The 18950-nt window shown below is 41.0% G+C and overlaps 2 protein-coding genes across 2 annotated transcripts; one reads left to right on the top strand and one right to left on the bottom strand.

The window, feature by feature from the left end:
- The first annotated feature begins 13 nt into the window (after window positions 1–13).
- On the top strand, window positions 14–6577 carry TERF2IP (TERF2 interacting protein). Its single transcript, XM_061386785.1, has 3 exons — window positions 14–814; window positions 4180–4304; window positions 5277–6577. Exons 1-3 carry the CDS (start codon window positions 139–141, stop codon window positions 5673–5675), a joined length of 1200 nt encoding a protein of 399 aa, XP_061242769.1. The 5' UTR covers window positions 14–138; the 3' UTR covers window positions 5676–6577.
- A 3948-nt stretch (window positions 6578–10525) lies between these two features.
- Window positions 10526–13503, bottom strand: DUXB (double homeobox B). The gene is given in 5 exon segments (XM_061386800.1): window positions 10526–11719; window positions 11721–11791; window positions 11793–11848; window positions 11851–12031; window positions 12033–13503. Coding segments are annotated over 5 exon segments (576 nt in total). The 5' UTR covers window positions 12249–13503; the 3' UTR covers window positions 10526–11667.
- Between the last annotated feature and the right edge of the window lie 5447 nt (window positions 13504–18950).

Consider the following 18950-nt stretch of genomic DNA (forward strand, 5'->3'; position numbering starts at 1 on the left):
CACTGTTCGCGCGCAGCCAGTGCGCAGGCGCAATACGGGGCCTGGCTCCGGCGTCCCCAGGAGCTTTACCTGAATCCCTGCAGCTTCCTGTTCGCGGGCTCGCGAGGGGGCAGCTTTTTCGGGTGCCCGGGGAGAGCTATGGCGGAGGCGATGGAGTTGGGCAAAGACCCCAATGGACCCACTCACTCCTCGACTCTGTTCGTAAGGGAGGATGGCAGCTCCATGTCCTTCTACGTGCGTCCCAGCCCGGCAAAGCGCCGGCTCTCGACGCTCATCCTGCACGGCGGCGGCACTCTGTGTCGCGTTCAGGAGCCCGGGGCCGTGCTGTTGGCCCAGCCCGGGGAGGCGGCGGCCGAGGCCTCGGGCGACTTTATCTCCACGCAGTACATTCTGGACTGCGTGGAGCGTAACGAGAAGCTCGAGCTGGAGGCCTACCGTCTGGGCCCGGCTCCGGCGGCCTACCAGGCCCCAGAGACGAAGCCCGGGGTCCTGGCCGGGGGCGTCGCCGCGGCGGAGCCTGAGCCGCAGTCACAGGCGGGGCGGATGGTCTTCACGGACGCGGACGACGTGGCCATCATAACCTACGTGAAGGAACATGCCCGCTCGGCCAGCTCCGTCACCGGTAACGCCTTGTGGAAAGCGATGGAGAAGAGCTCGCTTACCCAGCACTCCTGGCAGTCCATGAAGGACCGCTACCTGAAGCGCCTGCGGGGCCAGGAGCACAAGTACCTTCTGGGGGAGGCCCCGGTGAGCCCCTCCTCGCAGAAACTCAAGAGGAAGGCTGAGCAAGACCCGGAGGCTGCTGATAGCGGAGGTGAGGTCTGCGGTCGCCGACGCGCGGGTGCTCTGCTGTCACCGGTGTGCTCTGGGGGCGGGGGCGTCTCCCCTTCCGCGGGGAGTCCATGTGGGCGTCTTAGGGGCATCGCCCAGCCCCTCTCCTTAACCCCCTTTGCCGTCCGGGTAAAGTTTGCATCGTTTTGTAATCTCTCTTGAAACGTCTGGGTAAAGTTAGCATCATTTTGAAATCTTTCTTTAACATGACATGGCCCGAGATTCAAAAGAGGCACAAAGAGTCTGTGGAAAATTCTCCCCCCTCTCCTTTCTTTTCCCACCAGATAATCCAGTTTTTTCCCCCCAGAGACAACCTGTATCTTGGGTATCTTTTCAGAGATATTTCACAGACTCGTTTTAAACAGTGTTTCTCGTGGCTTTAGGTAGATTGAGTATAAGCCAGTTTTAAAGCCACGCTAGTCCAGTTTGTTTTCATATCTTGGCTTAAATGAATGCATATTCACAGAAGAAGGTTCTCGTCTATTGGAAGCCGCTTCCTAGTTTCGCTCGGGTGAGGTGAGTTTCTAACGCAGTTGAACTGAGTATTGGTTTTCCGACGTGGTTAGGACACAGGGCATAGCTGTTGAGATGCTTCTCTTCTGACTTAATCGGTATTGAGCTTAAACTGTCGGACACTTTCGTTTATAGTCATGCTTCCTTCACTTAACGTCTCTTTCCTTGTGTGACTGTTCTGCATAACGGTTGAAGTCTGGGGAGGTAAAATCTATTTTCTCCTGTTCAGTATGCTTAGTAGGAGTTTTGTTTTTGGTAAAGTGACACTTGAGATTCATTCAACAGATATTTGAGTGCCAGACTCCTACCTGCTGGGTGATAACAGTATATAAAACTTCCTGCAGTCATGGAGCTTAAAATGCTAGCTGGGCAGTGGTGAGTGCTATCATTTCAGTCGAGCTGCTAGTCGTGTCCGACTCTGCATGGACTGCAACCGGCCAGGCTTCCCTGTCCATCACCAACTCCAAGTGCTGTAGAAAAAAATAAAAAGGGTAACGGCTGGAGAATAGGTTGTTTTCTACAGGGTAAGAGGGGAAGTTCGCTGTCATAAGCTCATACTTGAGCAGAGATCAAAGGAAGTGAAGGAACTAAACAGGTGGTTATTTGATGAAGAATGTTCCAGGTTTTGGGGGTATTAGGTGGAGTATAGCTGTTGTGTTCTTGGAGCAACAATCAGTGTGACTGGAATGGAGTAAGGAAAAGGGAGAATTTTTGGAGAGAGGAAAGGGCTATGTGTATGGATGAAGGAGATCATATATATATTATAAATATATATATTTTTATATATAAATCAGTGATGTAAAGATGACTGGTAGACTAGTTGGAACTTGGGATGAAATTAAGCTGGACTCACCCTATGCAGTGTTTTCATGTTCAGATATTTAAACATAAAAATTAAGATCCGAAAAGGACCAGGAAAGGATGTGGATGAATAGCCTTTTTAATAGCTGTGTGTTGTTTCTGAAGCCAGGAAGACTAAGAAAAAAACTTATATATTTGATTACTTAAAATTTAAAGCTTTTCATGATGAAGTCAGAGGGCAGATTGGAAAAATATACCCAATACATTGCAACAAAGCAAGTTTCCTTAGTGTTTCCCTTTGAGGGCTTGCTGAAGTTAGTAAGTAAAAGAGAAACTAGTAGAAAAATGAGCAAAGGAAATGAAACAGGACGTTTTCAGAAGAGGGAATAAGTAAATGGCTAATACATGCAGAAACGTTAAAAAATAAAAGTAAATTAGACCCTGATCAGTGCACAGGTACAAGCCGTACCTGGGCTTCTGACCCATGGAAACTGAAGTAGTATGTGGGGTTGTGTTTTTTAGAAAAGTAAATCAGAGCAAGGTAATGTCATATTTTATCTGTTAATTATTTCAGCATGTATCTCTAAAATATAAGGCTTTTTAAACATTTATATAAAATAAAATTGACTTATTTTGATGTACAGTTAGGTATTTAATTTTTTTATGGTGGTAAAATATATGTTAGATAAAACTTACAGTTTTAGCAGTTTTTAAGTGCTCTCTTCAGTAGCACTAAGTATGTTGTGATGCAGTTGTCACCACCATCCATCTTTAGAATGTTTTCATTTTCCCAAACTGAAATTCGTACCCTTTAAACACCAGCCCCCCATTCCTGCCTCCCCCTGGCAATCACCATTCTGCTTTCTGTCTTTATAAATTTGATCTCTCTAGGTACTTCATGTAAGTGCAGTCATAATGTATTTGTCCTTTTGTGTCTGGCTTATTTAATATAAGTGAAAGGCTTATTTTCAAGTCTTATCCATGTTGTAGCATGTGTGAGAATTTTGTTCTTTTTAAGGTTGGATAATATTCCACTTTACAACCACATTTTGTGTATCCATTCATCCACTGATAGACACTTAAGTTGCTTCCACATCTTGGCTGTTGTGAATAATGCTGCTATGGTATGGGTGTACTAATACCTGTTTAAGACCATGCTTTCATTTCATTTATTTATTTATTTTTTTATATTTTCAAAAGTGGAATAGCTGGATCATGTGGTAATTATATGTTTAATGTTTTGAGGAATTGCCATACAGGTTTTCCAGTTCGGTGTTTTAATACATGTATAGATTTGTATAACCATCACCATAATCAGAATACAGAAACAGCTTCATTGCAAAACTCCCTCGAGTTGCCCCTCCGCAGTCAGTTTTTGTTAAGTGGAAAACAGCAGAGTTAAATCCTCAGAGAACAGAGTAAAAGGAGAACAGGAAGGTGTTTAGCTTTATGAGGCTCTCCTTTCTGTAGATGGTATGTAGTGGATTGTGGTAGACTCCTCAGATCCATCTTCAGCTGGGCGAGGTTCTGTCGTTTTACGCTAGCGTCCAATGACTAATCTATGTGGTGTTATTGGCTCCCTTCCCCCAATATGGTCAACTCTGAAGGGCCTTGCTGGCTCCATACTTATCCATGGTTTCAGTTGAGGCCTTGTTGGAGCTCTTTCACAGCTCAGCTTCTCTCTCTGCCCGCTAAGCACTCCCTGATCAACATGTTACACGTTAATCTCCATCTCAGAATCTGATTCCCAGAAAACCCAGTTTATGGCAGTTTTTTTTTTTAAATCTATATAAATACAAAGCAAAAAAATGAATTAAGCTTGAAGAGTATTTTTTATTTTATACATGAGAACTTAGGAAAATTATCATTATTTTTATTGTACGACTTTTCAGTAGCAAGCTGAAAAATTAGAAATTATTGAACATGCATGTCTTATGTTTTTCTCACCCTCTGATCAAAAACCGTTAGGGGAAAAAGTGCAGCCTAACTTGTGGCCCAGGGCTAATTCTAATCTAGTGCTGTTTTCTTTAACAGAACCACAGAATAAGAGAACTCCAGATTTGCCTGAAGAAGAATTTGAAAAAGAAGAGATCAAGGAGAATGAAGCAGCAGTCAAAAAGATGCTTGTAGAAGCTACCCGAGAGTTTGAGGAGATTGTGGTATGTTAATTAGAAATCACTTTTTCCCTACGTAATGGCACCTCACTCCAGTACTCTTGCCTGGAAAATCCTATGGACGGAGAAGCTTGGTATGCTGAAGGCATAGGTCTTTTCTCACATAACATTCTTTGCAATGTGCCTAAATGTAGTGGAGCATGGAGGCCCTAATATATTCATACTGCAGTGTTTTTTGAGTGCTTATTATGTGAGAGCATTGGTAAGCACTGAGGATGTAGTGATAAGCAAAATACAATTCCTGACCTTATGGAGCTTACAACTTGAGAGGGAAGTCAAATTTTGAACAAATAATCTAATGCATACATGTATATTCATATATATGTGCATATACACGCATATCGGAGAAGGCAGTGGCAACCCACTCCAGTACTCTTGCCTGGAAAATCCCATGGACAGAGGAGCCTGGTGGGCTGTAGTCCATGGGGTCGCTAAGAGTCGGACACGACTGAGCGACTTCACTTTCACTTTTCACTTTCATGCATTGGAGAAGGAAATGGCAACCCACTCCAGTGTTCTTGCCTGGAGAATCCCAGGGACGGGGAGCCTGGTGGGCTGCCGTCTATGGGGTTGCACAGAGTCGGATACGACTGAAGCGACTTAGCAGCATAGGCATATATTTTTTACATTCAGTGTAGATTCTAATGTTCTTTGGAATACCATAGTTATACATACACATATTTATATGTATACATGTGCACACATAGACACATATATACCCTATACTCACACTCCTGGTTACTCTGTGGCATATATATATGTGTGTGATTATGTATATATGTACACATACATCTAGCATGACTAAATGTAAGAAGGAACATAACACATTAGAGGAACTGAAGGAAGTCCAGTGGAATGAAAGGGAAAGGAGGTGGTAGTTGGGAGAGACCAGATATTTTAAGAGTAAGTGTTTGTGACTTTGTTATATGAACTGGTTCTATTCTTCACTTTGTCTAGGTGGATGAGAGTCCTGATTTTGAAATACACATAACAATGTGTGATGATGATCCATGCACGCCTGAGGAAGACTCAGAAACACAGCCTGATGAAGAAGAAGAAGAAGAAGAAAAAGTTTCTGCACCAGAGGTGGGAGCTGCCATTAAGATCATCCGGCAGTTGATGGAAAAGTTTAACTTGGATCTATCAACAGTTACACAGGCCTTCCTAAAAAATAGTGGTGAGCTGGAGGCTACTTCCTCCTTTTTAGAGTCTGGTCAGAGGGCTGACGGGTATCCTATTTGGTCCCGACAGGATGACTTAGATTTGCAAAAAGATGATGAGGCTACTCGAGATGCATTGGTCAAAAAATTTGGTGCTCAGAATGTAGCTCGGAGGATTGAATTCCGAAAGAAATAATTGGCAAGATAGTGGGAAAAAAAGTTGGGCAGATAAGACATTAACGTTTTTTTGTGTGACCATTGGACTTCAGAAATTTTTACATTGGAATTTTACATTGGACACTAATCTTTTGACCAATTTTGTTGCACTGTGAGTCCTAGATTTTGTACCCAAGCAGAGTTGTGTTCGGTCCAGTCACTCAGTCGTGTCCGACTCCTTGCAACCTCATGGACTGCAGCACGCCATGCAGAGTTGTATAAGAGGATGGAAATAAAAGAAATGGGATATGTTTCGATCTCTTCCCGGCAGTATCAGTGTGTTTATGAAAGGAAAATCAAGAACAGAGAGATTGGTTTACATAGTAGTGATCGTTTTCTGGAGTGGAATCCCTGCTATATTGGTGATAGGAGCTAGCCACGAAGTCAAAGAAGGAAAATTAGATGGGTCTTGTGAAAGCATGAATAAAGAGCCTCCTGTCTTTTGGCAGAAGCTCCTCTAGATTGTGATAGATTACAAATCAAGAATCTAGAAATACGGAAAAATTGAATTACAAGGCCTTGAACATGGACTGTCCCAAACTCTTGTATCCCTCAGTGAGCTCTGATTTCTGGGCTGCTTTGAAAACCCCATGTTTCTTTTGCCAGCTTGATATTTGGGAACCCTTTTCCTTGGCTGTTGTTTTCTTCGGGTCTGTGTCAGTGAAGTCTCTAGCATGAGTTTCTTTATCCATCATCTAGTTTGTTTCAGACACACACTACAATGGAGTCTCAAGAAAAGTCTTACTTGTTTACCAGTAATGTTTTTTTATTTATTGAAGATCGTTTTGTGCTAAGAATTGTGTTAGATTTAAAAATTAGAGGATTAATTCCTCTTTGTTGTGTTGATTTCATTGTTGAAAATAAATAGAACTTTGTATTTGAGTCTCCACAAAGTGTTTTCTTTGGTTGTATTCATAAAACCTTTTAGGTATAACAGCTATAAAGGAACTAACATTTTTGGTTCTTGGTAATTAGAACCAATAAGAGGTTCCATTTAGAGCTGATAGGCCATTAGAAAGAAGCCATTTCTTCTAAATGGAGCAAAGAGAACTGTGTCAAGGACTGCGAAAGATGGCATAACCAAGTGAACTGCTGAGAGCCAAAGTGGAGAGAAGTCAATAAGGAACTATCCAGTGTATAACAGAAGATGTCAGTACCTGTCCCAGATGCCTGAGCACTCACCAGTCCAGTACATGCCAGCAGCAGGAGTCTTCCAGCACCTGTAGGAGGCTCTCTCTCTGTTTGAAGGGCTATGGAGTTAATGCCCCTGAGAGCAGCTTTCACCCAATGGTGAATGGGAATCAGAGAATGCACACTCGGCTTCCTTGCTGACCAGAGAGATGACAGCTGAATGTTTGAGTTACTCCTTGGATGGGATGATGGTTTCCATGCCATCCTGAAGGCCGCCCGTAGAAGAAAGCGTAGTTGCTTACAGTGGGATGACTGCACCCTCATAGTCCTCCTGCTCTTACTTTACATCCCCTCTTCTCTCTTAGTGCATCCGGAATCATCAGTTGCACTCACACTCTTTTATTCTGGAAAGAGTCTGCTTCTGGCAGAACCCAGCCTAAATCAAAGCATGTCACCTTTTCCTCCTCCTCAGCTTGTTGGAATGGTACGACATGAGTGCAAGGATTTCCCTGTGGTCCAGTGGCTAGGGCTCCGCACTGTCAGTGTGGTGTGCTGCAACTAAGAGTTAGCATGCCACAGCTAAACTAAGTGACAACCTGCGAAAAAGCTGAAAGGTTTCACAGCACGACAAAGATCAAAGATCCCGCACGCTGCAACTAAGACGTGGGTATGGCCAAATAAGCGCGTGTGAAGTGAAGGTTTTGCTCAGTTGTGTCCGACTGTTTGCGACCCCACAGTCTATCCATGGAATTCTCCAGGCCAGAATACTGGATGGGTAGCCTTTCCTTTCTCCAGGGGGTCTTCCCAACCCAGGGATTGAACCCAGGTCGCCCGCATTGTAGGCGGATTCTTTGCCAGCTGAGCCACAAGGGAAGCCCGAGTAAGTGCATAAATATTAAAAAAAAAAAACTACACCCATTTGCTCACTATAATGGTGACTTTTTTGGGGCCACATTTTGTGTGGCAGGCAGGATCTTAGTCTTAGTGTCCCTGCTAGGGATCGAACCCCAGCCCCCTACAGTGGAAACATGGCGTCCTAACCATTGGGTCACCAGGGAAGACTCTATGGTAGTGATTCTTAAATGGGGCTTGGGAGGGGTTGGTGGTGGATATTTGTTTAAAACGTGTTTTTCTATTGTGATGGGACACTAGAGTGGTTGAAAATCACTGCTTTAGATGTGAAATGGACATGTCATCCACCATGTCTGTACCTGAGTAGTTAGCACAGCCTATTGGCTTCACAGAGCTAGAGATCCCAGTTTTGTCGGTCATGTGCAAAAGGGTCTGATTTATTATACCCATACTGCCAGAAGACATGTTTAAACCAAAACACACGCCAGCTGCTAGTGCTCATTATAAACCAGTTATTTTCTAATATCTGGTTTTGTAATTTCTCAGATCATTTCATCTCTTGGGCTGGTATATATGTGGGGAAACAAATTATCAGAAGTATTTTTGGGAGCACAAAACTAAGCAAGGAAAATGAGTTGGATTTTAATAGTTAATGGCTTTGAACTATAGCTGTGTCTGTTCCAAAGACCAACTGTTTTAAGTCTTAGTACTGAGATACTTTTGCCTTAAGCTGCTGCTGCTGCTAAGTCGCTTCAGTTGTGACTCTGTGCGACCCCATAGACGCCAGCCCACCAGGCTCCCCTGTCCCTGGGATTCTCCAGGCAAGAACACTGGAGTGGGTTGCCATTTCCTTCTCCAATGCATGAAAGTGAAAAGTGAAAGTGAAGTCGCTCAGTTGTGTCCGACTCTTCGAGACCCCATGGACTGCAGCCCACCAGGCTCCTCCATCCATGGGATTTTCCAGGCAACAGTACTGGAGTGGGGTGCCATCACCTTCTCCCCTTAAGCTGCTAGATTCTTGTTCTTTGGGTTTTCTTTTCTCAACTTCGTGAGTTTGGCTTTACTTTCTACTTGTGTTCTGGGAGACGTTATTTCTTAACTCATTTAATTAAGCTCTTGAGTTCTGGGCTTTTCTCATTATTCCCCCCTGGCTTTCTCTTATTCCAGCTTTTGAGATTTCTTATTCCAGCCTTAAGTAACCTCCACAGCTTCCATAGTGGCAGAAACATTGTCTTCTCTTTCTCTGCAGCAGTGAAGAAATACTCCTAGTATTGTTTTCCTCTGTTCCCTATTCCATTTAAGTGATTGCAGCTTTAAAAGTTTATGCTGCTGTTTGCTTTGTTCTCATCCTCTCTTGCTTTTGGACTCATGCTGTTTGCTGAATCATAACCCCACTTGGCTTGTCAAAAGCCAGGTGTTTATTACATATAACAGAAAACCTAACTCTAAAGAACTTCAACAAGTAAGTGAATTTATATTTTGTATACGTAACAAGTCTTGAGTTAGGGGGCTTTAAGGTTCTAGTTTTCTGCCCTGCCATCCTTAGCTTGTCCTGTCAGCCACTCCCCTTGTGGTTGAAAGGTGGCTGCTACGGCTCCCAACAGCCGAAGAGGGAGGGTTTCCGCCAAGAATCTCTTTTATTGTGGGCAGCCTTTCTCAGAAGCCCCTCAGTCCAAAGGCTTTCAGCCCAGAGGGGTCTGAGATCTAAGGGCCCAGCTTCTTGGGACCCAAGGAGCCTCTAGGAAGAGGGCAGACGCCTTTTACTGGAGGCACTGCTGGGACGGGGCCATCAGATGCTCTAGTCCTGGGCACCAAGCAAGGTCCAAAACCCTGCAGATTCCATGTTCTCAACCCTGTTTTCAGGCTGTGGAGGCCTCGACCATGATAACTTTTAAGCCCTCCGCTGGTTGAGCTCAGTCCACATCCATAGATCACCTCAATCAAATAGGATGTCTGGTCACCCAGTTCATGAAAGACACATCAGACTTGAGATTCTGAACTGGTCAACCTGACTCCCTTGGTCAGACACTGTTCCCTACATTTTTCTCTAGAGACTTAACCTTATTGCTTGCTTCAGAAGTGAAAATTTACTTTTTTCTCTCTCTAGAGAAAGTCATCCTGTGTCCCTCCAGAGGCTATAGATAGATGTATAGATACAGAGATATAAATAGAGGATAGAGGGGAGCTATAGAGGCTGTGTAGGTGAGCAATAGATATGTATGTACGTAGAGCAATACCTATAAACATGGAGATACAGACATTCATATACATGAAGATGATTATAGATACAAATTATAGTTTTCCCTTCTCAAGTCATCAGACTTGTTTTCATAAGTTGAAGAACTCTGTCTACATGTGGTTGAAGTACAGGAAAGATGCTGGGAGCTCTCAGCTTTGGCTGCATGAGAACCATCTGGGGGAACAATCTAAAAAACTAGGCATGGTGTCAACACTGTCAAATATTATATCAGATTTTGTGGGTAGATTTGTGCCACAAATACCTGTACATATGCATGCGAGTTTTAATTCCGTAAGTGGTTAATGAAGATACAGCTCATATTAGGAAAAATTACTTGTGCTGAGTGTAATTTGGCCATAAATCTTGGTGCTGGAATATTCTGGCACTTGTGCTTCAGTATGAACACCTAGAGAACTCTTGCATGTAGCACACCCAGATACCAGAAGGATGTCCAGATCACAACTATTATTTGTGCAAAACTGGTATCTGTAAAACTAGATGTATGTGTATTGATCTTTCAACACCTTCATATGGAAAGTAAAGCAGATATGACAAAACAGGAAACAGATTGATGAAATAAAGAAGTAATTTTTTTTTTTAGGAAGTAATACTTTTTAAAGACATTTTTATTACCAAGGTAGACCCACATATACCAAAATCTATTTTTAGAAGTTACCTTTTCAAAAGAAGGGAGAAGATGGAGAGTGACAATGGTTTACCAAGTTTTGATAAACATACAAAGTTTATCTGAGGAAAAATTTTATGGACATATATAATCATGTATGCAAATGTATTAAAAACCCTAAAAAATGGAAGTATTAACATCATTAGACTATGTTTAGTGATGATATGGTGTTGCTATTACAGTTTCTTACAATTTTTTGTATGTTTTAAATAATCAAAGTAAAAATACACTTCTAAGTAAAGACTACTAAGTACTGAAGGATTTGTCCTAATCCATTTAATCGTTCCCTTAATGATGGATACTGAGGTAGTGTCTGGTTCCTAATTTAAACCCTTGGAGCTTTGGGGAAAAGATCCGTTTTATGAACTCCATCAGGAAGTAGAGCATCCCTTCATTTTTTACATAACATTTCAAGTTTGCCTTCCCATGTTGTCAGGAAGGAGAGAAGTTCTGATGTCCCCCAGAGACCTGTTCTCGCCTGCGTTAGGCTACCCTTTGTGGATTTTCCAGGTGGTGGAGGATGTGGTCATCACAGAGGTCATACTTGTCAGTAAAATGCTTTTTTTCCCACAAGAATTCAGCAGATGTGTCCTGTGGTGCTTCCAGCGGCAGAGTGGAGCTTGGAAGGAATCCTTAGTGGAGTACAGAAGATAACCACTGCCCACAAGATAACCTCCATTTGGGTTTCTAGTTGGTTTTTCCTTTCTTCACTTTAATCTTGCCCCTGGCAGGATGGCTTCCACAGTTATTGTTCTTTAAATTCTGATCTGCATCAAAAGAAAGGAGGCCTGGATCAGATTCAGAATGCCATCTTCCTCCAGAAGCTCAGGCCCTGGTGAGCTTTGCAGTGTGTTCAGAAGAGCCTGAAAATCTTACTCCCTGAGGCACAGCTGGAGTCCTGGAGGGTCCTCTTCCTGTGAATGAGGATTCAAAAAATCTGTACCTTCTACTGACAATCTGTGGATGGCAGGAGTTGACCTGAAGTCTTCTTGAGGTTTCTGTATATTGCTGGTGAGACTGGATGAGGGTATGAGATGATTCTGTAACTCGTGTGTGCTGTGGCCATCAGTCTGTTTCGATGGTTCCCTTTAGAGGATTCCACTCTACAGTCAGCCTAGCAGCACTCATCCCACCACTGCAGAACGAAAGATATGTCCCCCTGGCCCAGATCCTGTGGCGGTTGTTTTTTTGTGTGTGTGCTCAGGTTGAGGCTGAGGATAGTCTTCCAGCTGTAGCATTCCCATATAGTCTGTTATTGGTGGTCCTGGTGTTCTTGGTATTGGGACCAGAAGGGATCCTGAGTATCTGGGTCTCCTCCCATAGTCAGCGGTACAGGCACATCATTCCCAGATGTTAGCGTGGAGAGAGAGTTCTCCCTGCAAGCTTCACAGGCTGCATGATGACATTTTGTCCTTGGATCACACTAGGGACACGTGGGAAGAGAGAAGAACAGGTAGAAATGATTGGTTCCTGCTGAAAGAACTGGAGGAAGGAAGATGATGATATCGGCCTGGGAGAGGCCACAGGTCAATTTCAGGCTGTTGAACTGTCGGACCGGGTCTCACATTTGGGCCATCTAGCAAGGAATTCACAGGCTCACTTCTTGTCTGCCCAGGGTACAGAGATCTTGGGTCCTGAAACCACATCTCTGTGAGAAAAACAGACGTGGGACATTATAAGGCAAGAAATAAGGGCCTGTTATGTAGGCACAAATCTCAAGAGAGATATGTATGAAATTAATTACCCTGGTCCATGTGTTCAGTATGTTTGTATGTATACATATGTATATGTGTGTATGTATGTATGTGTATAGATATACATACATACAAACATAGATTTAGGTCATAGCACTTTCAGCAGTCAACCTTAGATGAACTGAAACTTGGCTGAAAAGGCATATGTCCAGGAGCCACCCTCCAATTTCAGCAATGGACCAGGGAGCAAGGTCTCTTGACCAGGCTGACGTTTTTTTCTTCTTTATCAGTGTGTGCACAGGAATACATATCTTGTAAACGTGTATAAATCTGAGTAAGGGTTAATAAACATAAGTGTTTTTGAGAGTCATTCTGCCTAAGAACGTGCTTCCTTGTCATGAACATTGAACATGCATGAACCACTTTCCCCATAATTTAGGTAGGAGAAGGTACTCCTGAGGGTGATTTTGTTCCCCAGTTTGACTGTGCCTATAGACTTTTGGTGGGGGGTGTAAAGAATGGGGAAAGGAGAAGTCTGCAGGACATCTAGTTGGTAGAGGCCAGGAACGCTGAAGAATACTATGCCAGGACAGACTGCCCCTCCCAGGAAAGAAATATCTGGCCCGAAATGACAGCAGTGCCAAACTTGAGAGAACCTAACAGTGTTCTCAAAATAGGCATTAACTTGTACATTATCTACAGTTCTGCTGCTGCTAGCTCTGAATAGATGCATCACTGACAATTTAATTAGAAAATTCTTCCTGTTTCAGGAGTGTGACTTGCAATGCCAGATGTTTACCATCCCATGCCTTTGTCCTTGATTACTGTGATCATCTAGGTTAGTTACAGTTTTCCAGCAACCACTCAGGGGGTAACATCATTTAACAGAAGGGATATTTGCTGCCATAGACATCAAACTTGAATTCTCAATTCCGAATGCCTGTTTGGCTAGTGTTTTCCTGGTGGCAATACCAAGGTATTGGTTCCTCTAGAAAGCTTGAACTAGAATGTTTGAGTAAGATCTTGGGATGGCTGTCTGGTCTTGTGTGGCTTCTTTTGGTAAGTATTCTAAAAGAGAACGCAGGGACAAAAGGGAGGGTTTTAGGACATTTTTGCATTCAAGCTGGAAACTCGAACTTGAGAAGTTAGTGCTAACCTCTTACTCCCTCTGAATCCCCCTGAGATGACAGAAGAGGAGATTGTTGCCCTGCTCAGAGCATCGGAATCAAAAAGTCCAAAGCCTTGCTTGCTCAGAACCTGTCTGTCCCAGCCACCTATTGGTGACCCTCAGTTACAAAGAACAAGCTGTAATTGGCTCCAAAAGTAAGGATTCTCTGTGGTGAATTTGGGTACAACATGCAGAATTGATTCCTCTCTCAACTGGTTCCACTGGTGAACTGCATTTGGATTGGTGGGTTCTTACCTTGAGTATAAGGCCAAGGCTGGTTCTAGCCATGGGTTTGGTCTTCTCCTAAAGAGGAGCTGAACCCCAGTCGTCTATCTTGCTGTGTGGTTTTTGAACCAAATCTGAGTGGGAAAGGAAGACATGGAAGTCACGTAACGCAGTCTATGTTATTCCAAATATCATTGCAGTTAAAACTAGTTGACCAGTTGCTCTTGGGATAATATCCCTAAGAGAAAGTGCATTATCCTGGGAATGATGCTATTATTAGCATAAAATTCAGGACAGTACACAATCTGCTCTCAACTCAAATGAGCATTTCTTGTGTGGTCATCCTCAGGGTATCCAAAGTAAATTTCACTGGCTTAAGAAGCACCGTTAGTTCTCTCAAAGGAAATCAGTCTCCCTCATGTCGCATCAACTCTTCATTGGAAATGCCATTTGATAATACATAATATGTACGGAATATATCTTAGAAAAGGATTTCTTTATGTAAGACAGTAGAATTAGCCACAGTCACGAACAGGGCTAACTCATCCACGATTCCTCTTACTTACTTCATCTTCATCATGGAATAGATAACAGCCCCACATATCTTGCTTTAAAATTATCACTAGTATAGCCAGTTGTATTTTGTTTCCTCATTACTGGAGTCAGCATTGCAATGTATGTCCCAATAATTTCTGAGTGTTTTATTTTGATAATTTGATAATTCATGGTAAGAGTAGAGTGTAAATGATAACCAATATTTGATGAATCACTCATCTCCCAGGCATTGTTCTAAAAGATTATATCTGTTCTTCAAAAGAGACACTGATGTATAGAACAGTCTTATGGACTCTGTGGGAGAGGGAGAGGGTGGGAAGATTTGGGAGAATGACATTGAAACATGTAAAATATCATGTAAGAAACGAGTTGCCAGTCCAGGTTCGATGCCGATACTGGATGCTTGGGGCTGGTGCACTGGGATGACCCAGGGGGATGTTGTGGGGAGGGGGGATGGAGGAGGGTTCAGGATGGGGAACACATGTATACCTGTGGCGGATTCATTTTGATATTTGGCAAAACTAATACAATTATGTAAAGTTAAAAAAAAAAAAAAAGATTATATCTGTTCTTTAAATTAATTAATCAAAATATTTTCCAGTAAGTCTTAAGCCCAAGTGGAAATTGGAAACTAATGAGTGAGTTACTGAACACAGTGGCTGAAACAAGCTCATCCTACGTTCTTTCTGGACTTGTCGTTCTCCACCTCAGTTCAGACGGGCCCAGTACCTCTCGAGCAGCCAGTCACTAGACGCTCTTGAAAGTGAAAGTCTCTCAGTCGTGTCCAATCTGCGATACCATGGACCATAGCCTACCAGGCTCCTCTCCATGGAATTCCCCAGGCAAGAATACTGGAGTGAGTAGCTATGTCCTTCTTCAGGGGATCCTCCCGATCCAGGAATCAGACGTGGGTCTCCTGCATTGATGGCAGATTCTTTACTGTCTGAGCCACCAAGGAAGCTTCAGATATTCCCCCAAAGTACACTTTTTTACTGGGATTTGAGGAAACTCTTTCCTGTTCCTAAAACAAATACATTAAGAAAAGAGGAAATTTTCTTCTTCCTAGTGTCCCCTCAGACTGATGCTCTTATAGCCCTTACATATAGTGATTTATTGGAAACTATTTTTGATAAAAAAATCTGAATTCATTCTTCTCCTCTAAAAGCATCTTTTTTCTCCCTGCCCCTCCAAAAGCATCTTTTTTATTGACCTTTATTGGTTTCAATACTGTTTCAGTTTGTGTTCTTGTATTATTAGCTCTTCACTGACTGAAGAAATCCAACTTTATATTTACATCAGTAGTTTATTCAAAATGATACAATATGGGATTTTATTTCTTATACTCCTGTATGTAAGTTACATTTCTGATATTAGTGGGGAAAAAAAAACTAACCTGAGAATTGGGAATTTACATGTGTTTATCCCACAGTTTTCCTCACAATTACATATTACTCATTATTCTGCAGTGTATTTTCCAGTGATACCATATCATTAATGATACCATATCATTAACATAGTGATCCGATTTCCTATATTCTCTAAATCTCAGAAGTTGACTTAGGGACTAACCTGGTAGTCCAGTGGTTAAGAATCCACCTTCCAATGCAGGGGTCATAGGTTCAATCTCTGGTCAGGGAACTCAGATCCCACATACCATGGGGCAGCTAAGCCTGTGCACTGCAGCTAGAGAAACCTGTGCGTAGCAAGGAAGAGCCTGAGCGCACAGCTAAGACCCAAGGCAGCCAGGTTAATTAAAAAGCTGATTCAGTTATTTTCTATTGGGAGAGATATTCCAGTATATTCTTTCCTCCAATACCAAACACACCCAACCAACTGGTAAAAGAAGTAATAGAGGTTTCTTCCATGGTAAAAGAGGTAACTCTTGTTTTTATTTTGTTTTAAATATATAACAGGAAAAACCTCCTGGGAAACATACCTGACATAACAGTAATTGCCTGCCGGTGCTAAGCCTACCTTTTTTCTTTACCTTGAACCAGAATAATGAAATATCTGATACTTACCTGAATTTTAGATTTCTGGAATGCCAGTTTCCTTGGCCAGCTGTTTCCTGCTTGCTTGTTCAGGGTGAAGAGCATTCAAACCACGCTTGGATGCTTTTGACTCTGGTTGTAAATAATCTTGCCTTGCCAGGGTTCTTTTTGTAGACTGTCCGATGAAGAGAAAATGGGGAGAAGTATGAAGGATATGTTTATAGATTAAAAACTGTGTGAGCATGTAACTTATGTTTAGTTCAGATTGAAAGTCTGTCGATTCAACGATTATTTTATGTTTTTACTTTAAGGCTATACCTAAAGTCGTTCTAAACTGGAGACGTGGGAATTCCTTGGTGTTCCAGTGTAAGGACTCTGTCCCCTCACTGCCGAGGGCTCAACTTCAATCCCTGGTTGGGGAACTAAGATCCTACAAACAGCCCGGCATAGCCAAAAAAAAAAAAAAAGACGTATAGGTCAAATGCATATGTGTATATGTATATAATACGTAAAAAAAAGACAGTCTGTTATCTGAGTTACCAAAGCAAGAAATTACTAGAAATCCACAAAATTATGTGCAAAGAAAATAGGAGTTAGGAAAATAAATGGAAATAAATGAAACAAGTAAAATATGAAAAAGATTAAAGGGATAAATAAAATATACAAAACTTATTTTGTGATAAAATTAATATTTTAAATCATTAGGTATCGTTAATATATTAAATCATTAGGTATAATTGTTAATATATTAAATTGTTAGATATAAGCTAAATGTAGAATATTGTGTATGCTGTATAAATTTTTCTCCATTAAAAATGTTAACTTTAAGGTTTTTGAAAACCCACTTATGGGACTCATTGCTGCTGCTTAAATATGGGATTCCATTCTGTTAACTTCAAAGTACCCATCAATCCCCTGACACAACTTACCACTGCAAAACAGCACCTACTTCAGCAATCTGTTCCTGTAATCATAATGGTGACTTTACTTTTTATAAACTCTGGAAAATAAAGCATGTGGCATCACCAAAGAGAAGAGCAAAAGACCACTTGTAGTGCTGGTTTGATCCATCTAGGGAGGAGGCATCCGGATTCTGCAGAGAGGAGTGGACAACTGAGCAGTTCCCCAGGACACAGGATTTATAACCACCCATCTCTTAAACACTCTTCTACTTAATCCCTTCATTAAATATGAACACTTCAGAAGAAACTTGAAGTAATCGGATTAAGGGGAAATACAGATTCTACCAGATTCTAATTTTGCATCTATCATAACATGACTTAAAATCTGTGCTTTCTAGTTTATATAATACATATGTATGTATACATTGATATAATATATGCTTTGTACTGTATAGTTTTTAAAACTTTTGTTTCTTAATTATTTTGGCTTGATATTATTTTAATGTTATATGGATATTCCTACTCTGTATTCTATTTTTCTTAGCTGTTACAGAAACATATCTTTTCCATCATTGACATTGTTTATGTGTTATCGTGGTTATTCTGTACTCCATAGTTATTAAAAAAAAAAAACAAATCTTGGTGTTGCTGTGAAGGTATTCTGTAAATTGATTGATTGTAAATTCAACAATGTGTGTCTGATTCCATTTCCATGATACATCCAGGATGGACAAATCCATAGAGACAGAAAGTAGGTTAGCAGTTTCTAGGGAGTGAGAATGGGGACTGACTGCTAATTGATAGGGGATTTCTCTTTAGAGGTTATGGAAGTTTTAAAAAGTTAGCTCTTGTTTTGGTTGAGGGTGCACAACTCTTTGACTCTGCTGAAAACCACTGGATTGCACACCCTGAAAGGACACATTTCATGGCAAATAAGTTATACTTTAAGTAAAATTTATTAAAAAAGAATAGCTTATAAAAACATAATGGAGGGGTGTATGACGTATTCTGTCACCTGGATAAGTGCAAGTGCAGAGGAGACTTTCTAGAAACATCTCAAAATTGTTTAAAACGAAAGTGTAAGTTAAGGAGTTAATATGGTGAAATTTAATGCCATTCATATTAACACATGTCAACACTGATCACATGCTTAGATTAAAAGAGATCTAGTTGACTATAACTTGAATATTTACATAAAGTACCTTTCACTAGAAAAAAAAATTTATGCATTAATTTTGTGAATAATTTCAGTTTTTCAGGTGAGGATATGAACACATGAAAATTTCAAAAGTATGAAATAAATAATATGATTATGTTGAAAATAAAAGGACATTAAAATATTACTCAAAAACATCCATTCATTTCCAAATTATTCATTTTCTTTGTCCAGACAAATGGAAAATGACATCAATATAAGGAGCATCATTTTGTTTTTTTTGTTTGTTTTTTGTTTTTGCATCACTTTGTTTATTGACCATCAGATACTGTATATCATTCTATGTAAGTATTAATGATAAACTTGGAAAGTATTGCCCTAAATGAACATGCAAATGTAATATTTTATCAATCATTAATATAACATTGATATTAATAAAATATTTTAAGTTCAAAATTATTTCTAATAATTGATAAATTATTTCATTATTAATATTTATTTAATAACTTGATAGTATAAGCCCAGATGATACAATGTTAATGAAATTGAAGTTTGCTATATATTTGCCATTAGAATGCTAAATTATAATTCATGTTTAATATTTTTGTTACTTATTTACCCATTAAAATTATAATTATCTTAATAGTTTTATCATTT

This window comes from Bos javanicus, chromosome 18, assembly GCF_032452875.1.
Source record: "Bos javanicus breed banteng chromosome 18, ARS-OSU_banteng_1.0, whole genome shotgun sequence".
Classification (NCBI taxonomy): Eukaryota; Metazoa; Chordata; class Mammalia; order Artiodactyla; family Bovidae; genus Bos; species Bos javanicus.

Coding starts and splice junctions, on each gene's coding strand:
- TERF2IP (XM_061386785.1), top strand. CDS start 139: ATGGCGGAGGCGATGGAGTTGGGCAAAGACCCCAATGGACCCACTCAC. Junction 815..4,179: donor GGAGGCTGCTGATAGCGGAG/GTGAGGTCTGCG, acceptor TTTCTTTAACAG/AACCACAGAATAAGAGAACT. Junction 4,305..5,276: donor GAGAGTTTGAGGAGATTGTG/GTATGTTAATTA, acceptor CACTTTGTCTAG/GTGGATGAGAGTCCTGATTT.